This window comes from Hakea prostrata, chromosome 6, assembly GCF_041222555.1.
Source record: "Hakea prostrata isolate BN-2017 chromosome 6, UWA_Hpros_2, whole genome shotgun sequence".
NCBI classification, from domain to species: Eukaryota; Viridiplantae; Streptophyta; class Magnoliopsida; order Proteales; family Proteaceae; genus Hakea; species Hakea prostrata.
Window position 1 is genome coordinate 22,685,767 of NC_142605.1, and position 27,102 is coordinate 22,712,868.

General features: G+C 40.9%; 1 protein-coding gene across 1 annotated transcript in view; it reads left to right on the top strand.

Moving 5' to 3' along the window:
* LOC149012668 (dehydrogenase/reductase SDR family member FEY-like) overlaps positions 1 to 27,102 on the top strand; it is a 43,751-nt gene that overhangs the window by 10,725 nt on the left and 5,924 nt on the right. Inside the window, exon 7 of the mRNA XM_089157949.1 lies at positions 20,627 to 20,699. Coding sequence (XP_089014075.1) covers positions 20,627 to 20,699 — 73 coding nt within the window. The remainder of the gene's footprint in view (positions 1 to 20,626; positions 20,700 to 27,102) is intronic.

A 27,102-nucleotide genomic window follows, 5' to 3' on the forward strand; every position in this document is an offset into this window, starting at 1 on the left:
TTGAAAAGTTAACACACTTTCCATGAAGCAGGGGTAAGGCTGAAACTTTATGGGCCTCCTGCAGGACCTGCACTGGATACACCCTTTTTGAGGCGTGAAAGTTTTAGTTTTTATGGTTTGTGCATTGGGATTGCCTCGTATTCTTGTGCATTTTCATGATTTATATGCTGGAAATGACTCGATAATGAGCTATATTTGCTTAATTTTTCCACTGCTCAGATTTTTCTGTTCTTGTGGCCTTGTGTGGGTGGGGTTGGACTTTGTAAAAATGTTCAGAGGAAGATGTAGGTGGAAAATGTTGGAAACTGACACTTTGTTTTAGAGCCTAAATTTCAAATTTTCTTTTAAAGTCAACTTTCTTGATGGATAAAATTTATCCTGGAATTCTTTTTAGTGACTGGGGTGTAGTTGTATACAAAGCTGTAGGACATAAAACACTTTTGAGCTCTGTATTTTTTTTTTGGGGGGGGGGGGGGGGGGGAAGGGGGGGGGGGTGCAGCTGGGTTGGTTTTGGTGGTCTTATTGAATGCAGATTGATATACTTGAGAGATACATCACAATTTGCAAAGTTGCATTGGGAAGGGATGGAGAGAACATTTTTGGTGTGAAAGAGTGAAGTCTTTATTGCAGGGGAGTCACTCAATGGATCTCTTGATGACTTCTAGTATATTCTTTTGTATGTCCATTAGTCAGGACATTGGATTTTATGAAATGGAAATACTTATTGAAAACCTTTTTTGAAGGGGAAGGGTGTCAATGGTAAGGAGGACATGCAAATATGATCTTGTGAAGGTGACAACTGTTTGTGAAGTGCATGTTAACCAACAAGATTTGGAGGCCTAGGCGTCTGTTCCTGAAGGAAGGTGAATAAGGAGTTTCTAGTGTGATGCTGTAGAGGTTCATCCATGACATCTTAGCATCTCAGAAGGAAATACTGATGTCCATGTCTTGACTGATAACGGTGGATGCAACTTAAATGAGATGAGCACACCTGATAAGGTGGCTGACAGGAAAATATTATAATCAGTGACATTTCATACAATATTTTGATGATAAAATTGTTGTTTATGTAGTTAAAGTTACCAGAGTAGAATCTGGGAGGATGAGCAGGTTGGGACTGTCTGCTCTATGACTTGCATCCAATACCATTTTGTCCCTAAAAACTGTAATGTTGAATCACTTGATGGTTTTACCAATTGGACCATATTTGTAATGGTGTCTAGGCGAGCAAGGTGTCTGAGAGGGGAAAAAATCAAGGCGACACCTGGATGTCACCAAAGCTCCTAGATGCCTAGGAAAGTAGGCGACGCCTTGAAAACTATGATTTGGACCACAAAATTTAACGGGATTGTCTTCCTCATTAAAAATTTCAGCTTGCTGCTCTCCTGTGATCCAGAAGCCACAAAATGTTTATAGATCTAACTAGCATTGAATTCTTGTGCAAACTTTGTTCTCGAAAAATCTGAAAAAGAAAACGATGTAGTTAGAATCTGGAGGAGTAATGATTCTCTGAGGGCAAAGATATCTGCATGTGTGGTACTCTTCTTGAGAAGCTGTTAGCACTTGTGATATGGAGAAAATATGACCGAACCTGGTTCATTCTTGGTTCGACCCTCGACTCCGGTCGGGACGAAAGAAATCGACTCGCTTCCGAGCGAGCCGTGTCCAGGAGATAGCTTGCTGAGGAAGAAAACTAACTCAGTCACAAGCACGCACTAATCCGATATGATCGGAATAGGCTAATCAACCCAAAGGCGGCTAGCAGTATTTGGCGGCTGTCACTCATCGCTATTATATGGATAACTACCATATAACGATCGTATTATCAAAGGAGTCATCTACTAGTCCAACCTAGTAGAGATCTATCACTTAACGGATCTATCTGTTAAGATCCAACGACTACCCGAAGAAGGCTCAAATACATCCAATGACTACCCGAAGAAGGCTCAAATACATCCAACGAAGGAGATTCGAAGGTACATTCTATATAAGACATCACCTACCCACAAGGTAGAGGATGGACAAACACACATACATAGATACATACAATCTGAATCGGATTCTCGTTATTCATTCCTTAGCTCTGTGACTCAACAGAGCCGTTTGTGATTAAGTTCATCAACTGACTTAGCCTTCGGAGGTGGACTCCCGATCCCAGCGGTCGGGCCACATCTGACTTTCGTTTTGCAGGTCATTCTCAGGAGATCTAAGGGCTAAGCAGATTTTGGATGCATCATTTGGTGCCGTCTGTGGGAAACGTTTCTGAAAGCTATGGTAACTAGATCAGCGGCAGCTGCAGCAGCTGCTGCGCCCAAGGAGAAGGCTGGCGTCCAAATTCCCAGAGTGAACAATCCGGATATTCCAGAGGGAAGTCGACCCCTTGAAGTAGATGGTGGTCAGGGGGGTAATAATCCTCCAGATCCACTCCAGTATCAACTGGATCAATTGAAACTCTAGATGTTGGAGATAAGTCAGGCACTCCGTGTGCTAACCAGACAATTGATGATACCACAAGCACCCGATCATGGTGATGTAGAAAGGCGTGCATTACAACGGGATCAAAGACTGATCGATGAGCAGAATGTCGGTCAAAATTTCCGGGAAGGTGACCGATTGCGAGAAAGAGAACCTAGGAGAACTGGAGATCTCCCTAGGCGAGACGATCGGTTGGACGGACTGCAAGGAAGTACGACCGGTTCAAATACAAGGTTGGTTGCAGGAGTACGTACTCACTCTCCAACTATCAGGTGCGTTGCTCGAGATAATGATCATGTTGCTCAAGATCATGATCGTGTCATCGGAGATCGGTCGGCACATATTGGTTAAGAATTGGCCAATATCAATCAAAAGCTCGGACAATTGGCGAGAGGGAGAATAACCGATGATATATATTTGGTTATCCGAAAAACTCCATTTGCTGGCCCCATAGCCGGATATCAGTTTCCTCATAATTTCCGTTTGCCAACTTTTTCCACGTTCGATGGTTCGGGAGATCCCACGGCCCACATCAGTTATTATCAGCAGACTATGGCAGTCGTAGGTAATTATGATGAAATCCTTTGCAGGGTCTATGGTTCGTCTTTGACTGGAGCAGCAAAAATGGTTCTCGAATCTCCGTCGGGAAAGATTGTGGATTTTGATGAATTGGCGTGCAAATTCATAGGACGATTGCAAAGTGGAATCCAAATAAAAAAGACCAAGGATACCTTGTTTACTATTAGACAAGGGAAAAGTGAATCGATTCGGGAATACCTGAAAAGATTCAACAGGGTTACAATGGAGATAGAGAATCTAGATGAGCAAGTAGCTAAAACTGCTTTGTTCACTGGACTCACTAACCGACGACTCTTGGAGTTATTACTTCAAGATATACCTACCACTTATGCTGAACTGGTACACAGATGCCAAAAGCAGGCAGAGGTCATGGAGATCCTAGAAGCACGCTGGGGGACAATAAAGCCTTTACAAAAGAACAGAAGGCTCTTGAGAACAAGCAGAAGCCGAAACAGAATGTTCGCGATCAAGTCGGAAAGCCTAATCAGGCGTGGCGGCAAAGATCTCCCGGTAAAAGTGAGTATACTCCACTAAATACTCATCGGGCTGATATTTTAAATATTATCAAGAAACAGAATATCTTGAAGTGGCCTCCAAAGCTTCCCACCAAGCCTGGGGAGCAGGATCGAGAAAGGTATTGCCGTTTCCACAAGGATTACAGTCATTACACCAATAATTGCAGGCATTTAAAAGCAGATATTGAGAGATTAATATCTCAAGGACACTTGTCCAATTTCGTCAGAAGAAGATGAGAGGAACCGCGAGACGTAGGTAACAAAAGGGACCGTTTGGTTAGCCCAGAACAACCGGCGGAGGCTCCTAAATCTAAGAAAGGTAAGGAGGTGATCGATGCTACTCGATCACCCATCCTAACAATATTCGGAGGTCCTGAACCTGATTCATTTTGGAAGCTGAAAGCAAAATCCAAGTTCGTTGGGACCGGAGAAACGCACAAGCGTAAAAGGCCATTCGGTGAGGGTTCGATCACCTTCGGCGAGGAAGATGAAAGAGGCGTTTGTTTACCTCATGATGATGCCATAGTCATCAAGGTAGAGATCTCGCGCCGTGAAGTGCATAGGGTGTTGGTTGACACCGGGTCTACTGCAGACCTTTTATCTTATGCAGCTTATCAAAAGCTTAAAGTGGATGAAGACTTGATGGAGCCATCATCCACACATCTATATGGCTTTGCAGGATCGTCTGCAATAGCGGAAGGATCGGTACAGTTTGGACTGTCAATTGGAAGCTTCCCCAAGGAGGCTACCGTTCGGGTAAACTTCTTTGTGGTTTGAGAGCTCCCGGCTTACAACGTCATTCTCGGGAGACCATCCTTATCAAAGTTAAGCGCTATCGTTTCAACGAAGCACCTGAAAATAAAATTCCTGACAGAGATGGGGATCGGTCAAGTTTCATCTGACCAGAGAATTTCTCGGCAATGTTATGTTGCATATTTAAAAGATAAGGAGGGCCCAAGAAAGGTGACAACGCTACCAATTAAGGTACAAGATGATCGGGACGAAGTAGAAATGCAAAGACCCGAGCCGGTAGAAAAATTGGAACAAATCCAATTGTATCCCGATGATGAAAAAAGAATTACTTATATCGGGTCTGAGCACCGGGAGAATTCAAAGAGGAGTTGAAGTCTTTTCTTCAACAAAATAGTGATGTGTTCGCGTGGTCTGCGGATGACATGCCCGGAATTGATCGGCAAGTTGCAGAGCACAAACTCTGGATAGATCCAAAGGTGAAACCAGTTATTCAGAAGAGGAGAAATTTCTCCATAGAAAAGTACAAAGCCGTTCGGGGCGAAGTTGAGAAACTGAAGAACTCTAGTTTCATTGAACCCATTGAATGCCCAATCTGGTTGGCCAACGTGGTAATGGTCAAAAAGGCAAATGGCAAATGGAGGATGTGTACAGATTACACAGACCTCAACAAAGCTTGCCCTAAAGACTGTTACCCATTGCCCAGGATTGATCTATTGATAGATGCAACAGCAGGATATGAAACATTGAGTTTATGGATGCATACTCAAGATATAACTAGATCCTCATGAACAAAGAGGACGAAAAGTTTACAGATTTCATGACCGATCGTGAGAGCTTTTATTATAAAGTCATGCCGTTCGGCCTGAAGAATGCAGGGGCTACTTATCAGAGAGCCGTCAACAAAATCTTTAAAGACTTGATCGAGAAGAACGTGGAAGCATATGTTGACGATATGCTGGTAAAAAGCACTTCGAGAACAAAGCATATTGAAGATTTAACAAAGGTATTTTCAGTACTGCGAAAATACCAAATGAAGCTGAATCCGGAGAAGTGTGCCTTTGGAGTTTCGTCGGGCAAATTCTTGGGCTTTATGGTATCACAAAGAGGTATTGAGGCTAATCTAGCCAAAATACAAGCTTTGATTGATATGGAAGCCCCCAAAACTGTTCGGGATGTGTAATGCTTAACGGGGAGAGTAGCCGTGTTGAACCGTTTCATCTCACAGTCGGGAGAAAAGTGCCTACCTTTTTTCAAAGCACTCAAAGATTTGAGGGGCAGTAAGGAGGCAAAATGGACTGGGGAGTGTTAGAAAGCTTTCAAAGACCTGAAGGAGACATTGGGAAGACCACCGCTATTGTCCCGACCCGAGAAGGGAGAAATTTTACAGCTGTATTTAGTAGCATCTCCTTCGGCGGTAAGCGCAGTCCTCGTTCGGGAAAAAGACAAAAAGCAGTGGCCAATCTATTATGTCAGCCATGTACTACTCGATGCGGAGACACGGTATTCTCAGATTGAAAAGCAAGCTTTGGCTCTTATGATAGCAACTAGAAAACTATGGCCATACTTTGAGGCTCATCCGATTGAGGTATTTACCACTTTTCCCCTTTGTAAAGTTTTTCGTAAACCTGATTTGTCTGGAAGAATGGTAGCTTGGTCGATTGAACTTAGTGAGTTCCATGTAAGCTTTAAGCCTCGAACGGCAATTAAAGCTCAAGCACTGGCCGATTTCGTAGTAGAGACTACTGCACCGATGGAGGAAATTGCCGAACCCACTATTCCGACCGTATGGGAGGTATATGTGGATGGTTTGAGTAATAAGCAAGGAGCAGGGGCTGGAATTCTCCTGAAGAGTCCAACAGGATTTATTATTCGATATGCATTAAGATTTGCATTCGAAGCAAGTAACAATGAGGCAGAGTACGAAGCCCTTATAGCTGGACTTTGATTGTCAAAAGCATTGGCGATAGGAGACGTGACTATTTTTAGTGACTCACAACTTATTGTCAATCAAGTACAAGTGGAGTATGGCGTTAAAGAACCCCAATTACAGAAATATCAAGAGATTGTGCAAGCATTGCAGAAAGAATTCAGGAATCTGAAAGTATGTCAGATCCCAAAAAAGAAAATACAATGGCAGATGAGCTATCCAGATTAGCCAATGCCAAAGAAAAGAATTTAGACCCTTCGGTCTACATAAAAGAAGTAACCTTCCCAAGTTGTCGGGAGACGGAAATATCCTATATTGAAGCAGAGCGTTGCTGGATGGATTTGATCGTAGAATATCTGAGAGATGATAAACTACCAGAAGATCCAAAAGAAGCAAGATTAATCAAGGTGCGCTCCGCATGATTCGTAATGCAGAATGGAAGGCTATACAGAAGATCATACTCTGGACCCTTGTTGAGATGCTTGGGTCCCGAAGAATCGGAATCAGCCCTAGCCGAGGTACATGAAGGAATTTGTGGTGCTCTCATGGGCGGTTGGGCCCTGACACAAAATTTTGAGGCTCGGGTTATATTGGCCTAAGCTCCAACAGGCGGCTATGGAATATGTTCGTCGGTGTAGCAATTGCCAAATCCATGCTACACTATCTAAATGCCCAGCTGAAACCTTGACTTCGATTCTGGACCCCATCCCTTTTGCGATGTGGGGAATCGACATCATGGGAAAATTCACCAAGGCGTCGGGCGGAAGAGAATATCTTATAGTAGCAATTGACTACTTCACCAAATGGGTCGAGGCAAGCGCCCTGGCAGCCATCATTGAAAGAAAGGTGGAGAAGTTCTTGCTCGAGTCAATCATATATCGGTTCGGGATGCCAAAAATAATCGTGACCGATCATGACACTCAATTCGATAACCCACAATTGAGCATCGTATGTCATCAGTGGCATACCCCCAAAGCAATGGCCAAGTAGAGGTTACAAACCGAACGTTACTTGAGCGGATAAAGAGAAGACTCAAAGCTGATAAAGCCTTGTGGGTCGACGAATTGCACAATGTACTATGGGTTTACCGAACTACGGTTCGAACACCCACAGGGGAAACTCCTTTTAAGTTGGCTTACGGATCTGAAGCATTGGCACCTGTCGAAGTAATGGCTAGAACACTACGGGAAAGAGAGTTCGAAAAAAAGCGAATGAACAAGGACTGCTAGATAGCCTTGACTTGTTGGATGAAGTTCGTGCAAAAGCAATAGCGTGAACTCAACATTATCAACGAAGGATAGCGTCACATTATAATTCCCGAGTAAGGAATCGTCAATACATAGTAGGAGACTTAGTATTAAGAAATACCTTACCTTCAGATCCGCGCCATCAAAAGAAATTGGACCCTTCATGGGAAGGTCCATATATGGTTATTAAACCGGTTGGTTCGGGAGCTTATAAGCTAAAGAACATGACAACTCAGAAAGAGTTGTATCGTACGTGGAATGCCAGGCATTTGAAGAAATATTATCCTTGAAGAGATTCTCATTTTCATTCTTGATGTAACAAAATTCAACTCAATCAATTCAATTCTCAGTTTTCAACATACTGTCTTTTGATTGGGGGCATCACATCACATAACACTCAAGATCAGATCCAGTGACAAAATCAAAAGGCATCGGTTTAAAACCCGAGTGAGTTCTTTCTCAAAATTATTGAATTTCTCCGGAAATTCTTAAGTAAAGGCATCGGTTTAAAACCCGTGTGAGACCTTCTACAAGGCATCGGATTATAACCCGAGTGAGTTCCTTCTCAAACTTATTGAATTTCTCCAGAAATTCTTAAGTAAAGGCATCGGTTTAAAACCCGTGTGGGACCTTTACAAGGCATCGGTTTAAAACCCGAGTGAGTTCCTTCTCAAACTGATTGAATTTCTCCGGAAATTCTTAAGTAAAGGCATCGGTTTAAAACCCGTGTGGGACCTTCTACAAGGCATCGGATTAAAACCCGAGTGAGTTCCTTCTCAAACTTAATGAATTTCTCTGGAAATTCTTAAGTAAAGGCATCGGTTTAAAACCCGTGTGGGACCTTCTACAAGGCATTGGTTTAAAACCCGAGTGAGTTCCTTCTCAAAACTTATTGACTTTCTACGGAAATCTCTAAGTAAAGGCATTGTTTTGAAACAACTAAGAACTACTGCAACAATGACTTAAGTGACTGACAAAGTTCAAAGTTGAAGTTAATTCTTTATTCCTTTAAACGACTAGAAGGGGCCAACCTTTACATTAAGTACACATATGAGATAACAAGTGTTGAGATACAATCTTCGTTCAGTCAAAAAGGAAAGTCATCATCAGTGATCGAAGTAGCTTTGTCAGAAGCAACACAGAGTCAAGAAGCAACACAGATTCAAGAAGAAGAAGAAGAACAGAGTCAGGAAAACATATGTTATCATTTGTTTATCTCCCTCGGGGATTGCGAAGCATTCTGCAAGTACAAAATCCTCCGTAATTCTATGCTCTTTATCCAGCTTTTCCGGAAGAAGTCTGATCTTTGATCAAACCAGCATTCACGGCAAGCTCTTCATAGCTAAATCCTTTAAGAGGAGGATAGAGAGGAGAGTCGTCAAGAAGATGCATTATATCCGGATCTTGAGGTGGAAGATCCGTTGTATCTTTGGCCCAGGCAGGAAGAGGAAGTCCCAGTTTTGCAAACACTTCAGGATGACAATTGGCGCGGTGGGGAGTCGTGTTGAAATAAGGATTTCTCCTTAATATCGATTCCATACCTCGTTCTCACCATCCCGGTATGCCTGCAAGTTATAAGCATTCAGCATGTCAACAAAATGCTTACTGTGCAAATAATTGAAGATGCAAGCTCTGCGAACATCAGTTGAAAGAGACTAGGGCAAAAGGGTAAAAGCTTGCCTTTTGGGCGTTGACACGCTTCAAGACCCTTTCGCCCCTGCTGAAAGCTTTCCTACTTCCCGCTCCAGCTATCGGATCTTCTCCCTGGCATCATCCAAATCCGAACGAAGACGCTCGTTCTCGGAATTCTTCTCTCGGGCAATCTCCCAAGCTTGGTTTCCAAGATGAGCAACCTCAGCATCTTTGACTTTGGATTCTTCCCGAAGACGCAAAACTTCATCACTCAGTCTACTGAGTCTAAAGGCTGCTTCCACTTGATTATGGAAGTTACCAGTGAGACTCCTGCAACAACTTTAGAGTTAGTCAAGAGCAAAAGAAAAATCTTCAGAACGAAAGGTAATGAAGAAAAACTTACATCACCAGTGATTTCATAAAATCCCTGTCTGGGATCGTTTAGAGGACTATGCTCTCGGCAGGCATTTGAACAGCAGTGCACCATTCTAGTGCCTTGTCAAAATCGTCTGTCACCATGTCAGACCTCTTTAGTGACCAAGAAGGATGGAACACGTCATCGGCCAACCGAGGGCGCTTCCTAGTGGCAAAATCCTCCGGCTCCAAGGAAGGAATGGAGGAGGATGCCAAACAAGCACTAGAGTTGGAAATATGAGCGGCACCTGCGGGGACCACATCTTCCTCAGATGCCTGAAGGGTCTTCATCATGGAAGAAGACTCCAGCGTAGTGCCAGCAGGGACGTCAACAGTGCAAGCGACGACGGAGGGAGCCACATCCTCCTTAGAAGACCGAATGGTCTCTCTAGGCAGAGGAAGCGTGGGGGAAGCATCAACAGAGGCAGTGGAAATCTGATCTGAAGATTCACCAACAGCAATCTCCCCACGTTTAGAAGATTCACCAGCAACAATCGCTTTAGAGGGAGCAACTTCCGTTGGTACTAAGGTAGTCTTCTTGCAAGATTTCGCCCTAATAAAGTCCAAGTTAATTCTTGGAGGCACTGCAAATAAAAGAAAAGCAGCATCAGTACGAGAATCCAACAACTTATAGTAGAAAAGGGAAAACCCTAGATTTCTGTCGAACAGATTAAGTTATGAACACCAATCAGGGAACTTCCGTAATGAGTAAACCCCAAGTATGAATATTGTGGAGATTACTCAGGGAGAAGAAGAAGTTCATGACAAAACTGAATGACAGAGCAGAAGACTTATTTGTTCAGGTTCTGATCGAAGATATTGTTGGAGGACAAGAGTACAAAGACAGCAAAGGAAGACAATATATTACTTTGCAAATCTATTAGACAGAAATAACTTATAGATAGCGAGATAAGGATGAAGCACCCTTGAGGAACTTAAATAGCCTTAAGGAGAGATACGACGGTTGAAAGCCCAAGTTAATCAAGGGGCAGGATGGAAGAGACGTTTCGAATTCCTAAAAATGCAAGATCAACGGTCTGGAGATAACGGCGCTTAAAATTCGGAGCTTGAAAGCTAGACTAGGTTTCCACGTGGAACAATGTGCACCTAATACGAGGATACTGCCAAATACCAACTGTCGCACCAGTATTAAATAATAGAGTATTTCCAATTCCTTGGGAAGAGCAATTGGTATACGAATACAAGGAAACGTTTAAGCTTCGTCATAAAGAAAGAGTGGTTGGGAGATAAAGTTCAGGTGTCACAAAAGGTTCGGAAGAATCAAATTGACCGAACACATCTCTCCCGAACGCATTTCCCTGATGTCCCGAACATTGTCTTCAATTAAGGTACAAGTTAATCTATATGATAACTTATATCATTCTTATATCATTCTTAAATATCTCTTATGAGAGGGAATAGACAATTCCCTGGGTATGATATGAGGAAGCATTATGGCAATCATTGGAAGAGTTCGGGAAAAAGAAGACAGATTTCTATTTCATTATAGAACACCGTAGGGGGCCAACCCTTACAAAAAATTAATATATATATATATATATATATATATATATATATATATATATATATATATATATAGTGATGGCTTCCTATTGTTCTTCCTCATTGTCGGCCGAAGAATCTTTATCTGATGCAGGCTTTTGAGGTTCTTCAGGAATAGGCGGCGAATCAGCAAGATAATTCTCGATATTTGGGTCTGCTGGAATGGGGTCCTCTTCCAAAACCCAGTCAGGGAAAAGCAGCTTCAGCTTCTTGAAGATTTCCTTATGACACACTTCCCGAAAGGGAGTTGTGTCAAAAGAAGGATTAGATTCAAGGATCTTTCTCCAGACATCATTTTGCCCCTCTCGATAGGCTTGAAGGTTGAAGGAACCCAATAGATCAATGAAGGGGACGCTGTTCAAATACTTCCGAATGCAGTCCCTCTGAAGACCTTGTGCAAGATGTTCGGGCTTGCTGGGAACTGCCATCTTAGACAGACGTTCGTTCTCCAGGGCTTTAAGCTCGAGACTCTCACCGAACGTGGTAGCAACATTTTTCTGTTTCTTAGCCGCGCGTTCGGCGGCAACAGCACGAATGGTTGACGAGTCAAGTTCTTTCCTCAAAGAACTCATCTCCTCGTCATGTTACTTGAACTCTTTGGCTGCTTTCCTCAGCCGGTCCACCTCAAAATTGGCCTTCGCTAAATTCTCTTCACAAGTCTGCAGCAAGGAGTCGCTACGACCAACTCGACTCAATGCCTCCATGTGTTGATAAAAGCTCAACACAACATTCCTAGAAAGACAGGGAGATTATCAGAAAATCCTAGGAGAGATTACAAAGCAAGTAGTAAAAGCTCAAGAAAAATAATACCTTGTGGAAAGACGAACTAGAACGTTGTCTTGTAGGGTTTCGAAGGCCTGACGGTCGACAGGCATAAGGCCGAGAGAGCTCCACTTGGCAGCCTTCTCGGGATCCTGGGTGACTCGATCTGTTGGCGTCAAAGACCACTGCGGGATGAAGATCTCAGAATCTTTATTCTTCTTGGATTTCTTCGAGGCAGAAGCATCGACCGAGTCATGCTTCCTTTTGGTCCGGATGGGAGAGGGGATTTCGACCTCCTCCACCATTGGTTTCTTCCCTTTCCCAAAAGCCTTAACCACTGGCTTTAGGTTCCTAATACCCTTGTAAGAAGGTCTGGAGGCGACACGGAGGCCACCTGTTCTGCAGTCAATGCTCGAGGAGACCGTTGCTCTGCAGTCACAACGGCCTTGGCAGCCTTTGCCCGAAGGCTATCTGGATTCATTCTTGGAGGCACTACAAAGAAAGACAAAAGTCAGAAAGTTGAAAAGGTTCGTAGTACATTCAAGAAAGTGAAACGTGGTAGTTAGGAAGCTCACGTTAAGCCAACCCCCAGTATTGGAGAATGGAGTTGTATTCCATCTCAAGCCCATGTATCTCTTGATACCATGGAATAGACTTGGTCTTCCTGACAGCAGCTCTGTCTTCTTTGGATAGTTGAGGGACCCGGTTGCCCTCAGAATATGATGTATACAGTTTCCAGATGGTCGGGAAGTTAAGATCTGATTGAGGCGCTCGGCAGAAAAAATACCGCTTGCGCCACCCCTTGTGATTGGAAGGGCAAGTTCCTCTGACAAGAATGCTGCCCAACCAGTCAAGCTCAACTTTGTTGCGCTTGGAAAGCACAACCCAACCAGGAGGATGGGAAAGAGAAAGAACATGAAAATGTACAAAAAGAGGAAGAGAAGGTACAATGTCAAGTTCAAAACATAAACCCAAGAAGTCGACGATGAGACGCCAGCTATTGGGAATAAGCATTCCGGGGCAAATGTCCCAATGATTCAGAATAACAGAAAATAAGGTATTGAAGAAGGGAAAGCGAACTCCGCTTTCCAGAGTATCTATATACAAGGAAAATTCGCCCGGAAGGATCGAATCGACCCTCTCATTAGAAGTGGGAGCCCTAAGATGGTACGAAGAAGGAAAGTCGTAGCGTTGGACGGCTAAAGGAAGGTTTTCCTCAGTAAAGGAGGAAGCAACAGAACCAGGTCCTTCGGCAGACCTGATAGGTTGTTTGGACTGCCCAAAGGATTCGGCAGTCACCTTCGGAGTCATGGATGGTCCATACTCAAGAAGGGTAGAAGAAGCCTCAGCTTTTTCTTCTGCTTTTCTCTGTTGGCTAACTTCTTCGAAGTCATGCCAGAGAGTAGTTAGGGTTTTCTTGTCGCTATCCGACTGCTTAGAGGGGACAAAGGCAAGGGCCTCATCACTAGTATCGCCCTTACCAGTTCTTGAGTAAAGGGGAAATTTCGAAGAAACCCTTCCGCCCTCCATTACTAGAAAGTCTGATTGTGGTTTCTAGAGAAAAAAGAAACCTAGAGACGAAAGTAAACTTTGCAAAGGAGTTATTAAACTTACTGAATCACTAAGGCAGAAAGCTCGAGAACGAGATGATCATGAGGGCGCGAAGAAGACGACGGGGTTTCAAAATTCCAGACAAAGAGAATGAAATCTACGAAGACAACGAACCTCTTTTAAGCACCCGCACGAGTGTTCGAGGACGTGTATGATCGAGAGAATTCGACATCAACGATCGAGATTCAGAGACGGTTCGAAAGTTTGAACTCACAAATCAAAAGCAGGCGTTAAACCGTCGTTTTGATTTCGTGAGCAACGATAGTTTCGGCTGCAGAAGTCGCATGGCGTCACCCCCACAAAAAGTGAGAATACTCACAATGCTCGAGGAAAAAGCGACACAGCCGCATTAAATGTGATATGACATTTAATGGGTTGGGAATTATGCAAAACTATTATTCGACGAAGAACCTAGTTAAAAACTAAGCCCTCGGGATCGACCGAAAGCTTGGTCTGGGGGGATCGTGATATGGAGAAAATATGATCGAACCTGGTTCATTCTTGGTTCGACCCTCGACTCCGGTCAGGACGAAAGGAATCGACTCGCTTCCGAGTGAGCCGGGTCCAGGAGATAGCTTGCTGAGGAAGAAATCTAACTCAGTCACAAGGACGCCCTAATCCAATACGATCGGAATAGGCTAATCAACCTAAAGGCGGCTAGCAGTATTTGGCGGCTGTCACTCATCGCTATTATATGGATAACTACCATATAACGATTGTATTATCAAAAGAGTCATCTACTAGTCCAACCCAATAGAGATCTATCACTTAACGGATCTATCTGTTAAGATCCAACGACTACCCGAAGAAGGCTCAAATACATCCAACGAAGGAGATTCGAAGGTACACTCTATATAAGACATCACCTACCCACAAGGTAGAGGATGGACAAACACACATACACAGATACATACAATCTAAATCGTATTTTGGTTATTCATTCCTTAGCTATGTGACCCAACAGAGCCGTTTGTGATTAAGTTCATCAACTGACTTAGCCTTCGGAGGTGGACTCCCGATCCTAGCGGTTGGGCCACATCTGACGTTCGTTTTTGTAGGTCATTCTCAGGAGATCTAAGGGCTAAGCAGATTTTGGACGCATCAACTTGAAGCTATTAAGAGTGCCTGATTAAATTGTTCTCCTTTGATGCCTTTGTTTTTTATGCTGAGGAACTACTATCCACATGTTCATTGAAACTTAAAAGTGAGATTGCATTTGCACTATGAACTAATTACTTGGGCTTATTTTGGTAATCTACTAGATGTTAGAATGTCTTGGTGGATACAAAGCAGAAGATTAGAAATTTCTTATACAATAAAAAGATCATTTCTAGGTTAGGTGTAAACATGGGTAAACTATTATTTGGATAGGTTGCATCTCTAAGAATTTTGAACGCATAAATAGAGAAGAAGGGAAGATTTTGGAGAGTGGGCCTTGGTGCAATGGTAAGGTTACTCCATTTTGACCAAATTATCACAAGAGCGAGTCTGGGAACAGCCTCTTTGCTAAAACAGGGGTCAGGTCTGTTATGACCCTCCCCTGATGATATGAACACGGTTGCCCCTCCATAATTGGGTCCAAAACTTAGACCAAAGAAGCCAATCCAAAGCTGACTGAATCCCTGTCAAGGGCATTTTGGTCATTTTTAGAAGGCTCAATATGGGTCTAGATTGAACCCCCTCGATCCAAGAGTTATGGATCTAATTTTAGTTTTTTATTTGGGTTAGTAAAGTTTGAGTTATGAAGAGTCCCAATCCATTGTAAATTTGTTAGTTGTGGATAAGATAAGATTCCTCATCCAAGAGGGTTCTTATCTTTAGGAGTTTGCTTTTGAGTTGTCTTTTAATAATACAGTCCAAGTCAAGGAGTTCATGTAATGAGGTGGGATCCTAATCTATAAAGGAACCCCACTTAAAAGTCCGAGTTTTAAGTAATTAGATTCCATTTTGAGTGTTTTGGTCTAAGGGTTGGGATCCTTATCCACTAGCAAATCCTAAGCCAAGTCAGAGTCTCTTTTTGAAGGCTATAAATAGCCCATTAGTTCAATGTACTTTTCAGTTTTGATGAATAAAGATTATTGGGTGTTTATTGCCAAGGTGTTGCAGGATTCCTTTAAGGAGGGAGGGGGACCTTGTGGTGGTTGTCAAGTTGAGCATTCTAAATTTCTAATTTTCTGCATTCAATCTTCAAGAGCATTCTTCAGCATTCAAGCAATCATTCAAGCAAGCATCCACAGCCTTACTAGTTAGTTAAACCCAGCCCCCTTCCGCCTTCCTTACCCCTCACACAAGGCCTCCCCCTGCCCCTCCCCTGTTCTGCGCAAAGTAGAACCCTTCTCCTACAACCCCTGCAGGCCCTAGATCCCCATCCCCTTGCTGTTTCAGACCCCTAACCCCCACCTCCACCTTTCTGCGATCCTCCTGAGCCTTTCCCCCAACCTGTCCAGCCCCTGCAACTCCCCTTAAGCTCCCCTCTCATTCGGCTCCCTGTTTCTGGTAAATTTCAGAAAATAGAAAAGTTTCAGATATTTCTGCAACTTACTAGAATACTTCTGTAATCTGAAACCTACTTCTGTTACAGTTCAGACCCTCCCCTGTTCTAGAACTTTTAAAGGTCTGAAACACAGGGTAGCAAAACTGATCTAGGAGAAACCCTAGAAACTAGGGGACCTACAAAGTGGGCTACTAGACTCTTAGAATTAAACACCTATTCTTGACGGATAGTAAAGAAAGGAATTTGCAGCACTTGAAATCTGATTAATCATGCATGTAAGACAGCTAAAGTAGAGAAATAAACACAATAAGTCCTATTGGTAAGCACAACTAAACCAGAATTAATAGGGAAACAAGGGGATGGGGATCTTGGCACCATAACACTAAATTGAATGCAAGGGTATTAAGAAACTTAAAGAAAATAGAGCTGTCCTAATCAATATCTGATTTCTAAAAAGGAATTCAACAATTAACAATGTAAAGGGAGTCTTGGAAGTTTTTGTTTTAAACAAAACTACTGCCAAAGAATAAATGAGAAATATTTAGGGAGAGATGATGTTACCTGTTGATCTTGGTTGCAAAACAGGGGTTAGAAAGCATTTAGGAATAGATATAAGAGAAAGAAAAAATATTTTGAAGTAGTGGTGAATCCTAGGAAAGGAGAAAAAAAATATTTTGAAGTAATGGTGTATCCTAGGAAAGAGAGTAGGTGATAAGAGAGAGGGAGAGAAAGAAAAGAAACAAAGAGAAGGGAAGGGAGACTAACAAAAGAAAAACTAGACTGCCATAGGGTAGGAAAATAAAAGGAAATAAGGGAAAGAGGGAAGAAAAAAAAAAAAAGAACAAAGATTTTTTTCTGCAAGAAAAAAACAGAACAACCGTGGGGTTTGGGGAAGAAGAAGAAGATTTCCAGGAAAGTAACTAGGTCTTTTTTGAGAAAAAAGAGAGTAGATCTTTGTAGAGGAGAGCAAGGGGAATTTTTCTAGTGGGAAACAAGGGTGAAAGGAGGGAATAGAGGTTGAGAGAGAGAGAGAGAGAGAGAGAGAGAGAGAGAGAGAGAGAGAGCAGCATGAGTCTTTTCTAATTCTTTTATTCATTCATTGATTGCCAAAAACGAATTCCATACAAGGTTTAAATAAAAAAATTGATCCCTCACAACCCTACATGTTTAATTCCCAAAATAACCCCAACTTAAGTTGTAAATATAACCCAAACCCAAAATAATTAAAAATTGGGCCAAAGTAGACTCTAGGCCCAGCCCATAAAGACTCAAACATGAAATTAAAATATTTCAATACTAAACTACTACCCAACCCACTAAGACTAAGGAAAATAACATGACAAACTGCTTATGAGCAGTGTTTCTCATCGAACCATAGGATCCTAGCAATCCGATAACCTCCGAACTCATCATCCATCCACATAGATGCTGTTGTGGGATGATCTCTACCTCGGCGTCGCAGGTAAACTCGGAACTACTCATTGATGTCCTCATCAAAAACCCACCTATTCTCCTCCCATAGCCGAACCCTTTACAAACCCTAATTTGACTTTAGTTGAATTTCAGATCTGTGTTACCTGTTACAGCAGGACTTTAGAGCCTTAAGAATACCCTGAAACCCCCTGATTTCAGCCTCCTATTTGCTGGAATTTCCTGGGCTAGCCTAAATCTAGGGAAATTACCTCTATACCCCTAACCCTAGATCTTGGTGTATCACCTGACCTCGATGTATTGGGAGCATCATGTACTGGGTGTGGCCTGCTAATTTTTTGTTGTGAAAAAATATTGGTGACATAACAAAAGTAAAGGATTATGTACATTAGAAATCATGACTTTATGAAGTAAACCAGCGAACCAAAATCTCATGAAGATCTAATATGTATCATATTTTCTAATATATTATAATATCTAACCTTTTGGCACTTATTTAAATTACTATTTTGTTATAAATTACGGTTTGGATGTTTGATGTTGGGATATATTGTAGCTAGGTATGGAGTAAAATGCTTTGTAGCCAGTTTCAGAGAAAAGTATAGTGCTTAGTGGATCCTTTAGAACAGGAACAGTGTCTTGAAGGGACAAAATGGAGCCTGGAGAGCTGATCTCATGTCACCTTTTCGACTCATGATCTGTGTTAATTGGGCCATCCCTTGGTGGTTTTTAGCCCTTTCTTGTATTCAACTACCCTCGAAAGATGTCATTGATTTTACCATTCAATCATTTGGCCAGTTCTTGGACCAGGAATTATTTGACTGCCATTCTACTTCAGACCTTATTCTTGCATGTTGATTCATGTTTAAGTCTACCATTTTGATAGCTAATATTTGTATGATTGGCCTGCATTTATGTGGGGTTTTGGGGTGGGGCATGGTAGGCAAGGCTTTGAAGTGGGGATGAAGATGGGATTGCTGGGGTATACTGGAACTTGTACTGAATCCTAAAAATATCAGAACTGGAACATCAATTCTTAAATCATCTAGAATCACCCAGTGCACAAGTCTTTACTAATGATCAATAATATTCTATGGAAACAATTAATTTTAGGACCTGTCAGATACTACTTCTGAATTCTGATGGATGGTAGCATCTCTCTGTAGTCCACATGAGAGAAATTTCTATAAAATTCACTAAACATAAGTATCTCTGGAAATTGCTTATACTATTGATTTAAATCTCTGGAGACTTCTACAAGGATAAGAAAACTGAATTTAGCTTTATCCCCACTAAATGGGGTCATCAGCTACATGGATCCTTTCCCTCCAACCAACTATATTTGAAGCTGTACTTTTAACGAGGCTTAAGCTAGGCATGTCTTTGATCACTGCTTCTACAGTTATCTTAGGTCTACCCTTGGCTTTTTTAGCTCCTTCAATCTACAACACCAAAAAAGCCTTGTCCCAACTAAATGGATTCTTGCCTTACAATCAACTCCTTCAATCTGAGTCAAATTAACTCCTCAACAGTAGAGCATCTAAAGGCCTCTATTGCATATGTGAATGCCACTTCAGAGGACATTTCAAGTCAGATCTAATATAATTGTTCCTTATTGTATATTTTGTAGTTTTACCACTCACCCATCTCGGCTAAGTTTATCTACGTGATGTTTTTTCTTGTCTAACTTCGGCTCCGTGCATGTTTTTTTCCTGTCCAACTTCAACTCCATGCATCATATTGTGTCATATGGCTGTCCTATAAAGTCATCCGTAATCGTTTTAAAGGAGTACAATGATCATGCAACACTTTGAACATCTCTCTCTTCTTAATTCGTTCTAGTTTAAATCTTTGTGTAACATTATCCTCTATTTCTCATTCTTTATTTTTTATTGAGCCCATAAACCTAAAGTGGTCACCCTGCAGTATCTCCCTCTCATCTGCTTTTACTACCCAAGTTACACACCATGTACTCTATCTTGATTCTTCTTATCTTAAAACTTTTTGACTGCAAAATTGATCTCCATGACTCCAACTGGTGTTATTATTGCTTAGTTTCATTCACCAAAATAATATCATCAGAAAATAGCATAATCCAAGGGGTTTGATCTTGAATATCTCTAGTCAATTCATCTATGATTAGCAGAAACACATATAGGCTTAATTTTAATCCTTGAAGTAACCTGATTGAAATTGGGAATTCACTATCTTGTCACTCTCCCCAAACACACTGAAACAATATCCATAAGTTTTTCTAGGTCATTAAGCACCATAAGGAAATCCTTCCTACATTCTCTACATCTAAGTTTTTCTAGGTCAGTGAGTACCATAAGGAAATCCTTCCTGCATCCTCTACGTCTATGAGTCTCCTAAGTAAACAAATAGCTCTGTCATTGATATTCGTGGCATAAAACTGAAATAATCTTCCATAACCGTAACATTAGTTTCTTGTCTTAAGTTCTAATGATTCTCGCCCATAATTTCATGGTATGACTTATAGGTTTTATGCCCCTGTAGTGATTACGAGTCTGGGGTTTAAAAAAAGGTTTAGGATCCCAAGGTTGATCTTTTGCCTGATACTATTATGGACTTTGGGAGTTGAACCTTTTTCAATGAGACACCAGCCCAGCTTTATTCATAATTGATATTATAAGGTACAAGAACTATAATGCCCCTAGGGTGGCACTAATAATTCTTAATAGACAATTATGCCTTTGTACCCATTTTACAACAATAACTTAGGATACCATGTTCATTTTTTAGAATTTGGAAAACTGCAATACTTCTTCTCTATTCATCTTAGCATTTTTCTTTCACTGGTATAATCTTATTAAACAGCTTTAGCCAAGATAAACCAAGCATTCCCAAGCCCTTGTTGCACGTATAGGAAATTTAATGCAAATTTTGCGATCAAAATAATCAGTTAGCTAAATGGAATCAAATTCTATCATTTTAGAAACTTTTATTGCTGTATCAAACTTGTGGCGTTTGAAAAGAAAAGTTTTTGTATGGGAATCTCTAAATTTAAGCATGTACAGAGATTTACTATAATTTGTCTGTGAAAAAAAATTTGATTAGCGCTGTCATTACTTCACTATATTAGATATGATTACCTTGGTTCTTTAGGAATTCTCATTATTTTATGTATGAATAGCATAATGCAGTTTTGCACTTCTGAACTTATTGAATTCCACCTGACCCCCATTCCTCCTTTCAAATGCAGGCAAGGGACCTTCCTAAAATTGTTCAGGTTGCCTACCATCTGATACCTTATTTCATTTTTAGTCCTCAAGAGGGTAAGTTCTCATGACTGGCATTCTATTTGCTGAACTTTTTTCATCTTTTGTATTCTAAGGTCATAAATTAAATAACTCTCTTAGGATTATGACACATAATAAACCACCCTGTTGCATCATGCATGAGCTTCTATGCGATAGCATTCATTTCTCCAACTTCTGGGGTGGGGGTTTCGTTTCTAGATTAAAATAAACTTTCTCCCTGGGGGGGGGGGGGGGGGGGTTGTTTTTTTTATTCTCCTTAATTGGGGAGGTTTGTTACTTCTTTTTTTTTGTGGGGGGGGGGGTTTTGTTTTTTTAAAATGTGGGGGGGGGGGGGTGGTTTTTTTTTTTGTTTTTTTTTTTTTTTTTTTGTTTTTTTTTTTTTTTTTTTTTTTTTTTTTTTTTTTTTTGTTTTTGTTTTGGTTGGTTTTTTTTTTTTTTTTTTTTTTTTTTTTTTTTTTTTGTGGGGGGTTTTTTTGTTTTTTTTTTTTGGTTTTTTTTTTTTTTTTTTTTTTTTTTTTTTTTTTTTTTTTTTTTTTTTTTTTTTTTTTTTTTTTTTTTTTTTTTGTTTTTTTTTTTTTTTTTTTTTTATTAGGAGTCTAATAAGAGTTTGTATAGGAATTAAATTAGAGTTTGCATTCATGTAAACTTCTATTCCTTGTAATAGTCTACTTTCCACTTTATTATAAATAAAGGGCTTGAGATCATGGATCAATAAGCCATTCTGCCAAACATTGTATTTCAACATGGCATCAGAGCCTAAATTCGATTTGGGAAGCGACCTACCTTCTTCTTCTTCTGATTTTTTTTCAAACCCATCGCCAATCTTCAGTTCTAGGCAGTTTTTCAGTACCATCTTGGTCGCCAACTGAAACAGAAAAAAAAAAAAAAAAGAAAGAAGAAGACGATTCTGTTCCGTCTTGATTCAATGAATAAGAACAGAAAACAGAGGAAAGAAGAAGGAAGAAGAGAAGAAGAAATCAGCAACTTCCACGCTTCGCAACAACTTTGGCTTCAGCTCTGCAATTTTTTTTTGTCCGATTCTTCATCTAAAGCCTGCGATTCTGAAGCTTGGTTAGTCATCTGAAACCTTCGATTGGGGTTCTGCTATTAAGGTTCTTCGACTGGGGCTGTTCTCCTTAAGCCTGTGAAAGACCATAACGGATCTGTTATGGTTTGAATTTGATTTTTGAATTCAAGTTTTTGAATTCAATTTTTGAATTTAAGTTTTGAATTCAAGTTTTGAGTTATTTTGAGTAAGATTTTGCTACGGGGACTTATATGTAAATTTGTATAAGTTCTAAGATTTATTTGCAAATTCCGTTTTTTCAAGGACATATTTGTCATTACAGGAAAAAAAAGGAGGTAGATCTGTTTGGGTTGTTTGGCTATTGCATTTGCGACATTTCTGTTACTTTGAAAGGGTGAAGACCGAAGAGCTGCTGAGATAATTTTGTCAACATGACAACTATTGATGATATTCTTGCTCCCCACTTTGGATCCGAATATTTTTCCACTTTTCATTCTCTTTCGGTAAGATTTGACGGCACAAATTACTTGATCTGGTCTCGATCCGCTTACCGACTATTCTTTGGAAGAGGACTAGTTGGATACATTACGGGCACTACTATCAAACCCACTACCGCAGTGTTTTTGAGAGATAAATGGATATCAAACGACTCTCTTATTATGTCATTCCTTTTGAATTCCATGCATCCAAATATTGCCCGGGGTTACCTATTACTTGATATCTGCAGCCCAAATCGGAAGGCTACTCTTTGAAACATATGGACAGTTGGGGAATGATGCACAGGTTTATGAGCTACGAAAGAAGCTTCATGAGACTACCCAAAAGGAACTAACTTTGGCCCACTATTATGCTGAGTTGCGATCTCTTTGGCAAGAGTTGGATCATTATGGGGATTATCACCCCACTAATCGAGATGATGTGGTGACATATAAGAAGTAAATTGATAAGATTCGAGTATATGATTTCTTGGCAGGTTTGAACGTGGAGTACGATCAGATCAGAGTGCAAGTCTTAAGTCATTCTCCCTTTCCTACACTAGAACAGTCTTATGCTCTTGTTCGGTGTGAGAGGAAAGTCGTCGATTAGTCATGCTTCATACTCCTATTATGGAGAAATCAGCCTTACGATCTGTTCGCACTAAATCTGATCCGGCTAAGGAGATTATTAAGTGTGAGCACTGTCACAAACCATATCATACCAAGGAAAATTGTTGGAAACTGCATGGGAAGCCTGCTGATTTTGAGCAAAAATGAGCACAAAGACAGGGAAAACAAAAGGCTAATCTTTCTGAGACAGTTTCCACCACACCCTCTGCAGACGTTGGTTTTTCGCAGGAGGAGTTTGCTACTCTGCGACGTATTATGCAGTCTTTTACTGCCGGTACAGCCTCAACCACTGCTTCCTCTACTACCCCTACCAACTCCTACCTAGCTACTTCGGGATCCGGGGGAAGGAGATTGGTCGTGGTAAATGGACTTTATTTGCTCGAGCCAATTGGAGGATCTACTTCTACTTTGACTACATCTTCTAAACCAGTCCATTCGGTAATATCAGACCTTCATTAGTGGCACCGTAGGCTTGGTCAACCCCCTTTCAAATTTTGTCATTTTCTCTAGATTTGTTTTCCTGATACTTTTATCTTACCATTACAATTTCTTCCTTTCCAAGTTTCCCCATTGGAATTTCCTTTGTTATAATCTTCCCACGTGTAACGCTACACGTGAGGGGGAGATTGAAGATGTCTACAATTCAAAGCCTTTCATGTAGACTTCCTTATGCAGAATTTGATCTTTGTTACCTTTGAAAGTTTGTCCCTTACCTTCGCAATCTTCTACTCCTTTGAAAGTTTGTCCCTTACCTTCGCAATCTTCCACTTTGGAGATCTAACATTGCTATAGATCTATCTTTTTGACTGTGCAGAACTTGATCTCTGTTAACCCTGGAGATTTGCCCCTTAACTTGACATCTTCCCTTCAGAGATCTAACCTTGCAAAAGACTTGTCGTTTGACCTTTGCAGAACTTGATCTCTATTACCTTTGGAGATTGTCACTTATCTTGACAAATTTCCCCTACCTTTGGAGATTGCCCCTTGGCAAACTTTCCCTTTAAAGATCTAACATTGCTACAAATCAAAACTTTCACTTTGACTGTTTTACCCTAGCTATTGTTACCCCAAAAATATATTTTCCCTCAGATTTGTGCAGAAATTTAGTCTTCTCAACATTTGAAGATTCTACTTCTTTACTTGGGCGTTCTTCCTTGGAGACATAAAGTTGCAGTAAAGATGAGGACAAATCAAATGGAAGTCTGTAAGGCAGACGTAATCTATAAGTTTGAAGATCAAATTGCTGATGTTTACCTGGACAGATGTTTTATACTTTTTTGGTCAAGTTGGACATGTGTGATATCCATGCCTCAACTTGAGGGGGAGTGTTGGATTCTATTAGGAGTCTAATAAGAGTTTGTATAGGAATTAAATTAGAGTTTGCATTCATGTAAACTTCTATTCCTTGTAATAGTCTACTTTCCACTTTATTATAAATAAAGGGCTTGAGATCATGGATCAATAAGCCATTCTGGCAAAAAATGGTTTTAAAAGAGGGAAAAAAAAGAAGGAAAAAAAAAAAAATATTTGGGGGGGGGGGGGGGGGGGGGGGGTGTTTAGCGAGAGAGAAAGGAGGGGTGCTGGTTCTGCAAGGCAGAGAGGCTGCGATGAATGTCTTAGGGTTCAGAATTGGTTTAGGTAAGAAGAGATGAGGTTTAAGATGTTTCAGAAATTTTCTGGAATTTTTAAAAATCCTGCAACTTGTACTTGAAGAAGACGAAGTGCAGAAAATTCAAAAACCTAAAAAACAGGGCTGCTTTGGGTAAACGACTCTGTTCTAGGCTTAACGGTGACCAAAAGGAAAGGGTAAAGGGAGATTAGGGTTGCTCCTAAATCTGAAACTAACGGGAAAGGGGTTGGGATAGCTGCGGACAGAAGGAGAAGTAGTCCGGGGTTGGGGATGGGGTTTGACTTACTTGTATATTGAAGGAACTGCAGAAAACTCTTTGTAGGATGCTTGACTAGGTGATTGAAGATCTTGAGGTTGAAGACAGTGCAAAAATCCAGCCGCATGTCACCCTCCCAGGGATCCCCTTCTATATATAGACCTTCAACAATGATTTAAAAAAAAATTAATTATAGTTTTAAGTTATATTTACTTAAACTAGATAGAATAGGATATCCATTGGCATTTAGTAGTACCAAAATAGAACACAATGTAAAGAAAGAAAAATTTGTATGACATGGTAAGCCTTATACGAAGAACCATGAAATGAAAGCACATGAAGTGATATGAGTCTTCTTTATACTTGTAATATGGTAATGCTGCATTCTATTTGGACACATAGTAGTCCTTGTCATCTTCTTTATCTGGTTGCATCAGGAGGTGGAAATTAAATAAAAGCCAAGTAATGCGTTGGATTCCTTTTGATCCACTGAAAGCCTGCAAAACAATCGTCAAATGCAAGCCGACTTGTCGGTCAGGAAGCCGCCTTTGATGGATAAGTTAGCAGATGCACCACACCAATGCTCTGGCTCCCCAAATGCAGAGCTCAGAAATTGAATGACAAATTAGAGGGAAGAACGATTCAGTTACCTCCTCTTTGTGGTAGACGAGGGTTTATATATCATACTTAGTTCGGATCTGTCTCTGTTGGTTCCTTAGGGTGAGCTCTTGATGAGCCGTTCGATTCTATGTCTGCATTCTTTCCGCTCTACCCATTTCCTTTCCTCCACGATCGTTCGGGTATCGTGGCTCCCCCCCATTCTGCTACAGTTAGGTTCTCTTAGATTGAACCCTCAGGTTTGAGCTGGTTTGCCATATTCCAGGCCCCCGGCTGAACCCAGTTGGACTAGGGCTTAGTTCACACTCATCACGAGCCCCCTCGACCTTGTAGTTTGGAGGCGGGCTCTGATTGCATGATCTATCAAGCCTGATTGGGCGGGTCTCATCATTACCACTCTTCTCGAAGCCGAGCGACTCTTCTTCTTGGTGGGACTCCAATAGGCACATTTATTGACAAGACCGTTGCGTCCCTTCAAGTCGCCTTCGAGTTGCACGAGACGTGCAACTCTCACCACATGCCTGTTGGGAACAGGTGCCATCATTATGCCAAGCTGTGTGACTTGTCAGCTTTTCTTGACCGTCAATCTTGCTTAATCTAAGCCCTTGTTTGAGTATTTCCTAGAGGATTTAAACCCGAAAATGGGGGGCTTTGTCTTCTTCATCTGATCACTCTTTCGTGTTGGCTCTTGCTTCTTTGAGTTTTGGCCTTGCTAGCACAAGTGTGTTTGTGTTTAGCGTGCTTCTTGCTTGTATTGCAATCTTAATCTTTACGAACGAGTAAGTCCTGGTCATTTGCAGTTACTTGTGCTTTCTTTCATTTACATTTTGCTTGTTGTCGTGTTCTCTTCTTCTCTTTCTTGATTTTACTGTTGTTTCTTATCCTCCTTCCATAATGCTACCTGTTCATCTTCCTGGAAACCCTTCAGGGTTTTTACATATTTTATTTTCTTCAACCTTACCCCTCCACCGAGGGTTTAAAGTATTGTGTATCGGTAATGTATTGGTCGGCTGATTTTAAGAGACGTTTCGCTTTGTATCGTATCGTTTTGCATATGTGTATCGATAGGTGCAGAATTGAATAGAAATGATCAAAATACATAAGGAAAGAGTTTAATTCAAGCAAAAAAATAAATATACAGCTAATAAATAATAACTTTATCATGCAACTATTACTTAAACATAAGTACTCCATGACCACCAAGAAGACATAGCTATTAAGTCTCTGACCTTGCATAAACCAAGTATGAGGGCATTGTAATTGTTGATATCTGGCCTAAAATAATTGTCTTCCATTACTGTAAAAATCTCCATAGCTTCAGCTAGCATGCGGACCTCTGATCAAGTATGAATTGGTATAAGAATTAGGAGTAAATCCATCCTTTGTCATCTCATATAAGAGGTGGAATGCTGCCATAGTGTTTCCCTTCCCACACAAGCTGGATATGAAATTCCTATAGTGGTCATGCATGGAAGAGTTTGTTTTGTTACCCAAGCTTTGGATAATAGAGAAGGCTTCATATCATCCCTTCATTGCAGAGGACAGCAAGAGCATTATATGTCCCCTCATTAGGATGGCAGTATCGACACATCATTTGTTCTAGAAAATTGATAATAAGAAGACATAGCTAATAAGACATCTACCGGGGGGAGAAAAAAAAGGCTATATTAGTATTGGCATTAAATGCATCAATACTAAATTAGCTCAAAATTGTTTATTAACATTACAAGACAAACCAATAGTTTCCTTTCAAATAGCAACTAAAAATAACCACCACTTGA